The sequence below is a fragment of the Mastomys coucha genome, unplaced genomic scaffold, assembly GCF_008632895.1.
Source record: "Mastomys coucha isolate ucsf_1 unplaced genomic scaffold, UCSF_Mcou_1 pScaffold16, whole genome shotgun sequence".
NCBI lineage: Eukaryota > Metazoa > Chordata > Mammalia > Rodentia > Muridae > Mastomys > Mastomys coucha.
The window spans coordinates 55,687,420-55,696,389 of record NW_022196898.1 but is presented as its reverse complement, the minus strand read 5'-3'; the positions used below and the strand labels follow the sequence as shown (position 1 = coordinate 55,696,389).

Below are 8,970 nucleotides of genomic sequence, written 5' to 3'. Positions count from 1 at the left end.
TTTTTTTTTTTTTGCTTCTGAAAGCTCTTTCCTCTTTATTTTGCTTTTCGCTAACCACTATGGGCTTTTCACACAGGCTGTGAGAAGTAGATTGCAGTTTTAAGTTAGGAATCTTTGTTGTGGCTTAGCCCTCTCTCAGAAGACTGAAATAAAATCTTGGGTTTTTGCCAGGTGAGGGGGAGTCTGGCCAGAGGAAGGGTGTTTTCCCTCAGCATCTTCTTTCCTGCCTCTCTTTCCAGCACAAGTACACATCGATTGCAGAGGTCCAGGCACAGATGGAGGAGGAATACCTTCGCTCTCCTCTCTCAGGGGTGAGTTAAGAGGCCACAAAGTCCCCAGCTACTCTCAGTCTGTGAGCAGAGTGGGGCCCACAAGGCTGCTCCAGGAGTTGGCCTCTTCTTGAAGAGATTCCCATCCATGTCTTTCTTTCAGTCTGCGAATGGCACCGTGAGCATAGAACTCAATCTCTCTGTGCTTTGTTTCCTACCTGTAAAAGAAGACCAGTGTTAGGCTAGTGCCTTCTCTCTTCGTTATCTATTTGTTTATTTGAGATAACATCTGTTTGTATCCCAGATAACCTCAGACACTTTTCTCAGCCTTACTGGTGCTGGGTTGCCAGTGTTTGCTAGCATGCATGACTGTGGTACCTTATGAAGAATTAGTTAAACTGTTCCAAATGACATTCTTGGGATGCCATATGTTTCAGATCCTCCTGTCTGTGTCACCAACGTCACTCTTCATTTTGATACTTAGAGATTCTATTCCAGCCAGCTAGTAAACTGGCTCAGGAGACTGTAGCCTGAGCATAGGTTTTGTGTTAAAGGGAGAAGAGGAAGTTGAACAAGTTCCTGCAGAAACCCTCTATCAAGGCTTGCTCCCCAGCCTGCCTCAGTATATGGTGAGTGCTCTGTGTCTCAGACCTCTGTCTCAGTAAGCACCTGTGGTGAGACCATGAAGGAGCACGGGCTGGTCTCCTTCACCCTACGAGGCCCCTGCCACCTGAAGACCCTCAGGAGTCCCACTTCTCAGGGCTTCATTATGGTCCTAGGTTCTGATGTTCATCTGAGTGGTCTGTTTATCCCAGATTGCCCTCCTGAAGATCCTACTGGCTGCAGCTCCCACATCAAAAGCCAAAACAGACTCGATTAACATCCTGGCAGATGTTCTGCCTGAGGAGATGCCGTGAGTATCAGTGCTGTGAGTGGAACAGGTTGAGTGGAAGGTGGAAGGGCAGGCCCAGGAATGGGTGGGTTTCTTTCCTTGGCCCAGCTTTGCTGCAGGTGAAGTCTAGGGTATTTCTGATTCAGACAAAGGAATCGATTAGATAGGTTTCACTAGGTAGAGAGATGGCTTGGCCTAAATGCCAACACAGGCTGTCACTGAGTGAACTTGTAAGTTAATTAGGAATGACAGTTTTCCTTTGTAAATAGATGGGCAGTAGACTTTCTCAGAGCCCTTCTTCTAGAGTGGTTGGCACACTTTTCATGGGATGGGTAACTCCTGGTCGGTTTGCCAGCCACCACCGAGCCTGTTCCTGTGTGGAGTTTCTCCTACTGACCAGTCAACTGGCAGGCAGAACCCTGAGGAGAGAGTGAAAGTCTTAGCTGTTCTTCCTCTCTGACTGGCAGGTCTTTTCAAGAGAACAGCCTGAGGCCATATTCTACATTGAGGACAGACCCAGGCCTTATTCTGACCTGATCCCCAGGTCTGGTGGTGGTGGTGGTGGTGGTGGTGGTCAGGTGAGAAAGAGGCAGGGATTGGCTCATACCAGAGGGAAGTTCACAGAACAGTAGGCCATCTTGATAATCCTAGGAAATATGATCAAATACTGACTGCATTTCTTCTGAAGATTTGCAATGAGAAGTCCTGAATTAAGAAACAGATATAATTCAGTGCTTCCTAAATCTAACTTCAGTATCTTCCAACCTGCCACTGTAGAGTGAAATTTCCCCACATACTGGTGTTCTGCAGAGCACACTTTGGGGAACTCAGGTTAATAGAGTGACAAGCAACAGATCAGGTGTGGATTATGGGCCTTTGCCTGAGGGTTCTGGAGTCCTTTCCTCTGTGGACACCCAGGAAGGAGGTGCTGTATGCTGGTGACTAACCCAGGCACTTGTGTCTCTAGCACCACAGTCTTGCAGAGCATGAAGCTGGGGGTGGATGTGAACCGCCACAAAGAGGTCATCGTTAAGGCCATTTCTGCTGTGCTGCTGCTGCTGCTCAAGCACTTTAAGTTGAACCACATCTACCAGGTACCTGTCGGGTCTGGCTGCCTTCCTGTGGGCTGGGCAGGGCCCCAGCCAGTGCAACTCCCCTGGCCCTAGAGGGTAGGGCTTCACTTCTGAGCCCACTTGAGCTTTGCACGGTGAGGGCCTCCAACCAAGGCTTTTTATTTCTAGACAAAAGAGAGCAAGGGCTATGCTTATTTTTCTTCTGTTGGTTTCAGTTTGAATACATGGCCCAGCACCTGGTATTTGCCAACTGCATCCCTTTGATCCTGAAGTTCTTCAATCAAAACATCATGTCCTACATCACTGCCAAGAACAGGTGATAAGGACCAGAGACCAAGACAGGTGGCAGGACTTCCAGCTGTCTCTCCATGGAGACTATAAAGCAGACTTTTTTTTTAAAACCTCTATGAGTTAACATTTTGTCAGGCCTCAGGAGACAAGATGAATGACAGTGTGTCAGTTATGACTTTGTGTCTGATCCGGAGGCTCTCATCCTAAGCTCTAGAATCACTCACCACTTGTGTCCTTCCTCCCTTTCCCTTCCAGTTCTCTGTACAGAGCTTGGCCTTGTGCATGGCAAAGCTTTGTATGATGATGCTTGTGTACTCTTAATACTCACCTTGTGCCCACTGTACCTGGTAGCACCTGCTTGTCAGTGTGAGACATTACTAGGGAACGGTCTAGTTAGCTGTGGCCTCTAAGAGGGCTTGGCATAAATCAACTGTCTTGAGCCCCACCTCCCAGATTCATGTTCAGGGAAAAGCTGCAATAGTGTCTCTGCCTCTTACAGTTACTAATTACATTACAAACTCATTCAGTCACAGAGAGACTGTACATACTGTCTTGTAGCAGGTATTTCTTCATCTTATAGTCAGGAAAACCAGGTTAGAGCAAGTAATGTAGATTGCTACTTCTTTAGCTCAGTCATGGCTGCTCTGACAGATCCAGCCTTTGCTCACAGTCTTTTTGCATTCTGTAGCATTTCCGTCTTGGATTACCCTCACTGCGTGGTGAATGAGCTTCCAGAGCTAACTGCAGAGAGTCTGGTGAGTGGCCCAGATCTCTCTGGCTGTCCCTTTGATATGAGTGTTACCTCCCCCAACACAACAGTTGTCTTCTAGAAGAGGTCACCTTTGGCTTTTAAAGTACCAGAAATGGCCAGAGAGTTGGAGAGAGGGACACTGTGGAGCAGAGCAATTGGGGATTGAGTGTATAGTTAGTCGGGCGTGTTCTGCTGGGCTGCTGACCTAGAACTTGCCCACTCACGCTGCCTACATCTTCCCACTGAAGTCTGGGGCCCTGCTGCCTAGTTTTCTGGCTCTCTGCAGGAAATGTCTATTGAGTCCTGGATGCTCTGTCAACGTGTGGGTGGAGTTCCCCTGTGACTGTTAGATGGGCGTTCTGTGGTAGAGTCGTTGAAATGGGTCAAGGCCTCTGAACGCTGCTGCTGAGCAACTCACAGCCACGATGGTTGTGTTTGTCTCTGGCTTTCCTGCAGGAAGCTGGTGACAACAACCAGTTTTGCTGGAGGAATCTCTTTTCTTGCATCAATCTGCTTCGAATCTTGAACAAGCTAACAAAGTGGAAACACTCGAGGACCATGGTGAGTTGGTGCTGCAGCCAGCCTGGAGCATGCTGTGCCTGCCTTATCTGGGGTGTGGTCCTCAGGGTGGGGCTTCCCAGGCAGCATCGCCCTTGCTCAGGTCTGCAGACATCTGGTTCTTTGATGAGTACAACCAGAAGCTGGAAGAGACTCTCAGTCATGCCTTGAAACAAACCCCCAATCACAGACACTTTCTGATCCTCCTGATCCTGGGTGGGAAATGATAGCCAGGAGTCAGGAGCCACCTTAGCCCTGGGATGCCTCTGGAACAAGGAAGGTCCATGAGTTCTCAGAAGTTAGATTACAGAGTGACCCGTAATTAGGGTGACCAACCTTTGTGGTTTGCCTATAGCTCTGCTAGTTTTAGTACCTAAAGCTCCATGTGCCAGCAAACTAGTGAGTTCAAGAGAAACTGCATGGCTCGTTGCCCTGTTTGCTACCCCAGAAGTGCTAAGTGACCATGTATTGGCACTCACACTTACTGCTTTCTCTCCTCTGCTGCTGCCATGGCCGTCCAGATGCTGGTGGTGTTCAAGTCGGCGCCCATCCTGAAGCGCGCCCTGAAGGTGAAGCAGGCCATGATGCAGCTCTACGTGCTGAAGCTGCTCAAGGTGCAGACCAAGTATTTGGGGCGACAGTGGCGCAAGAGCAACATGAAGACGATGTCTGCCATCTACCAGAAGGTGCGGCACCGGCTGAACGATGACTGGGCGTACGGCAATGGTGAGGCCACATATGATGCAGGAGTGGAAGAGGGGAGGACAAGGGACGACTTGGACTCCTTACCTGTGGTACCTTAGTTTTCTCTGCTCATAGGCACTGAGCAGGGCCTGGACCTAGTTTTAGTGGCTCTGGGGAAGACTTTGGGAAACTATTCAGTATCTGTGTCCATCTATTTCTCTGTCCCTTCATCCTAAATCCTGTCTTTTCTAGAAATTGCTCTAAGATTCTGCCCCCTCTTTATCCCTCCTGCAGCTGCCTACTGGCTGCCTAAATCTAATAGATCCTCACTGGCTCTGCCTCTAGTTTCTCCTCCTTTGTTGGCCTCAGATTTGGCTCCTGTAATCTTTTCAACATATCCATCCTATGCTGTTGCCCCCTGAGTAAAATTCCGACTAGCTTTCTAGTTCCCATAGGAATGAAATCAAACATTAAGACAGGGAGGGGCATTCCCTCACTTCCCTGGTCCCATAGTCTGCAGCTTTCTTTTCAAGCCCATTGTGTGCTGGCACCCAGTCTCTGTCACACCCAAGACTCCAGGACAGAGTGTGGAACCTCAGTACCTGCTGAGGATTGCCTGCAGAAGTTCTGCAGACCTCAGCAGCCACAGGTGCCCATGCTCGCCAGTGTGCCTGTGCCTGAGCATAGACTGCACAGGTACAGAGGGAAGCTACACTTAGTCCCTGAGCGTTAGCTGTGGTGCCTCCTGCTCCTGGGCCCCTGTAGACTGTTGGATATCTAAGACATCTTTTCCCAGTCTCACTGTTGTCTGCCTAGTGTTGCTGTGTCACACTGTTGCAGTTACATCACTGTGTAACTCTACCTCGCATCTGGATATATGACATTTTTTCATGGAGGTGAGAGGATGAACAGATGAGGGAGTATCAGCATTATATCTCTGTCCCTAGAACCAAGGGGAGACTGTGCTTTAAAAGGAGTTTTCATGTTTGGGGGAACAAGTCTCTTTCTCAGAGTTATAAATTTTCTTATATTTGACTCTCCTCTGCTGGGAAAGAATTTCTATTCATCTTCCTGAGGATAGGGTTTGGAGGTGATCTTCTGGTTAAAATCATGCTCTTACACAAGGAGAGCTGCTATAGGGCTGACTCCTAATGGAGTTTTTCTGGTTTGCCCCAGATCTTGATGCCCGGCCATGGGACTTCCAGGCAGAGGAGTGTGCTCTCCGTGCCAACATTGAACGCTTCAATGCCCGGCGCTATGATCGGACCCACAGCAACCCTGACTTCTTGCCAGTGGACAATTGCCTGCAGAGCGTCTTGGGCCAGCGGGTAGATCTTCCTGAGGACTTCCAGATGAACTATGACCTATGGCTAGAAAGGGAGGTCTTCTCTAAGCCCATTTCCTGGGAAGAGCTGCTACAGTGAGTAGGGCTGAAAAAGACCTTATCTCTCTCACACCCAAGGGACTGTCCTCACCATTGCTGCAGTGCTCCTGTTCCCCTCCAGATGGCAGCACAGCTCCATTGGTCCTCCACAGCCAGCCCTGGGCCTGCCAGTGAACCCAGGTTAGCCTCTGGTGGGTTCCCAGCATCCTACTCAGGAGCAGTCATCTCCAAGCTGGGATCTACTCTTCCTCCACTTCCCCAGCTTCTACCCTCCTCTCTTGGATATGATTGATTGGAACTCATTTCACAGTTAGCCCTCGGCTGGGAAAAGCTGAGATGGGCCTTGCATCCCTTCTCATCAGCAGCTGTATCTTGAGGTCATGCTGACCCCTGAGCAACTTTGGCATGTCAGTTGGTCAAGAAGGACGGTTGGCATGAGGGCCAAGAACAGAGTCAGCACCTTGGCTGTGCTCTAGGGGTATCTCGTGCCATTCCAGCATCCTGCTGAGTTTTGTCCAGAAGTGATAGATACCACAGCCTCTGCACCCTGGTTTTGGATGTGGTCAAAGGTGGAGTGGGGCTTCCCGAAACCAGAGGTGCTGGTTTCCTCTCGATGGCCATGACCTGTAAATATACAAAACTCTGTGTGATCTCTTGTGTCATGGTGGGGTTTTTAATGTGTTTGTGTATTCTGTTTACATTAAAAAAAAGCAAAGCTGTCCCTGTTGCCTTGTCTGTAGATGCAGGCTCTGGGCCTGGGAATGTAGCACAGGTGCTACGGTGCTTACTTGGCAGGTAAGAAGCCCTGGGTTCCATCCACAGCACTGCATAAGCCAGGCGTCGTGGTACACTCACTTGTAATCTCAGGACTGGAGAGGTAGAAGCAGGCGAATCACAAGTTCTAGGTCAGCCTTGGCTACATGATTCTCTCTTAGAAATATGGTCTTTGAAAATTGCAGTTCATTAAAGTATCTCTTCCCTCCAGCATGCTAGGCCACCTGTTAAGCTCTTGCCTGCCTGCCTTCCTGCCTTTCCTACCTGTTGTAGAGGGAAGGAGGAGTTAGTACTTTGGTCATCTACCCACGTCAGTCTGAGATTGCTTTAGGGTCTGGGTTTGCTGAGGATCAGTGTTTCTGACTACGGGGCTTGCTGTAGTTTCAGTAGAAATGTCAAGTGTCTCGGGATGACATTCCATAGCTGTCCTCGGTCAAGCCAGTTAGAGCTAGGTTTAGTAAAGTCGGTTGAGTCTTCAGTGGGACAGAGGTATTTGGGACAAAGAGGATAGTTGTGTGTTTGGAGCTATCAGGAATCAGTTCCATGGTGGGAGAATGATGGAGAGCACAGGTGTCTCCTATGGCTAAGGGAGAAATAAGGGAAATATGGGTCCATTTAAGTCCTAGACCCTCACTTGGGTCAGATACCAGCCTTGGCCTCTTTTTCTTCAGGCTTAATCTCCTTGTGATTTTAGTGACAGGACTGCTCTTTTTCGTAATTCCTAGAAGCTCCCTGTAGGTAAGGTGTATGAGGTCTTGGTCTTAAATCTATGGGAGAGCCTCGACTGAGAAAGGAAGTGTTCTGGGCAAGTCTGTTTTGTTGGTATTTAAATACAGTGCCTGCTGGTCTGCAACCTGCTGAGCCCCGGGTGTGCTTTAATGTGGCAGCATGGTTAATAATAGCCAGGTGGAAGGGTCTGAACATGAAAGTCACCTAGCCTTATGGGCTGGAAAGTCCCAATGACTGGCTCTTCCCCCACCCACCCACCCACTCCGACAGTAACCTGCATAGGACAGTGGAGTTTCACCACTCTTGTTCGCATGGTGGATGGCCTGCTGCATGCTGGAACTAACAGGAAGTACAGATGCTGAGATTTCTATCTGAGGAAGGTGAGTTCCACATTCTTAATCCAACATGCAGCTAGCTCTCAGACATTGCTTAGCCTGGGGCTTTGACCTCTCCTGCTCCTCTTTGCAGTCATCCCCAGACTCTCTTCTTCCTTGTAGAAGAAAAACAAAACACAAACCACGAGGCCAGTGAACCAGGGCAGCTGAATCCCTTCATCTTTAGATTGAGGTACCAGCCCCAAGGAAGAGGGCATGTACTGTCATGTTCCCTTTAGAACCCAGGTCCTTGTGTGTAAATATCTTGGAGACACCCAATTGCTTGCTATTTCACCTGGGTAATGAAATGAACATGAACTCTGAAAATGGTTGAGTTACACCAAAGGGTCCAGTGCTCTTTAATGTACCAAGGGATGAATTACCCTGTGGAACAGTGGACCATGCCAGGAGACTTAGTAAGTTTGAGTGGGTCCAAGATCCCAGCATCTAGGTACCCACCTGAGGCAGTAGGCATTTCCCCGCTCACTCCTAGATTTCCTGGCCCAGAACACATGCCACACTTCCCACATAGGAACCGTTACCACATGGTTTTTGGGACTATGATGCCGTAGGTCATGTAGCCCAAAACGGAGTTCTCCATGCTAATGAGGTACCTAGAGGCCCTGAGGGTTTAGCCAATAAGCTTCCCTTCCCAGACATTCCTTCCTGCAAAAGGTATTTAATCTCTGGTCTACCCTAAGGAGTTGGTATGCATCATTTTCCAGAATCAACAGTCATTAAATATGTGGGTACACATGGACTGTCTCTTTCATCAAGAATCGAAGTGGGGAGCATGGAGAAAGCCTTCGACTACCAAGCCACTGCCTAAATCTCCCGCAGAATGCCTCTCTGTGCTCCCAGAAAATCATCACTAAGCTAAGGACTTTTGCTGATGAGCTAAGTCTTAGTCCTCAGTCTGCAGGCCCCCAACTCTGTTACCACTTTCTCTGGGTGGAACCCGAGCAGTAACTGGATTCTCTGGAGTCAGGGAACCCCAGCTTCAGCCTCCCACATTCTCGGCTGCAGTCTTCCCACCCCCAGAACTGCATCTCAGTGCCTCCCTAAAGCCTAGCACCTGACAAGCATTGCAGGGTAAACACAGTCTAGTCCTCCCCACTTTTTGCCTCCCCAGCGGCACTTCCACACTGACCCACGGCCCACATGACCCCAAGACTTGTATCATCTCAAAAG

At 49.1% G+C, this 8,970-nt stretch overlaps 1 protein-coding gene across 1 annotated transcript in view; it reads left to right on the top strand.

The window, feature by feature from the left end:
• Nucleotides 1-6,622, top strand: part of Strip1 (striatin interacting protein 1) — a 19,479-nt gene extending 12,857 nt beyond the window's left edge. Inside the window, exons 13-21 of the mRNA XM_031375137.1 lie at nt 240-311; nt 824-898; nt 1,085-1,182; nt 2,129-2,255; nt 2,450-2,550; nt 3,214-3,280; nt 3,733-3,837; nt 4,356-4,560; nt 5,695-6,622. Of these exons, the coding sequence (XP_031230997.1) occupies nt 240-311; nt 824-898; nt 1,085-1,182; nt 2,129-2,255; nt 2,450-2,550; nt 3,214-3,280; nt 3,733-3,837; nt 4,356-4,560; nt 5,695-5,942 (1,098 nt within the window). The 3' untranslated portion in view covers nt 5,943-6,622. The remainder of the gene's footprint in view (nt 1-239; nt 312-823; nt 899-1,084; nt 1,183-2,128; nt 2,256-2,449; nt 2,551-3,213; nt 3,281-3,732; nt 3,838-4,355; nt 4,561-5,694) is intronic.
• The last annotated feature ends 2,348 nt before the right edge of the window (nt 6,623-8,970 follow it).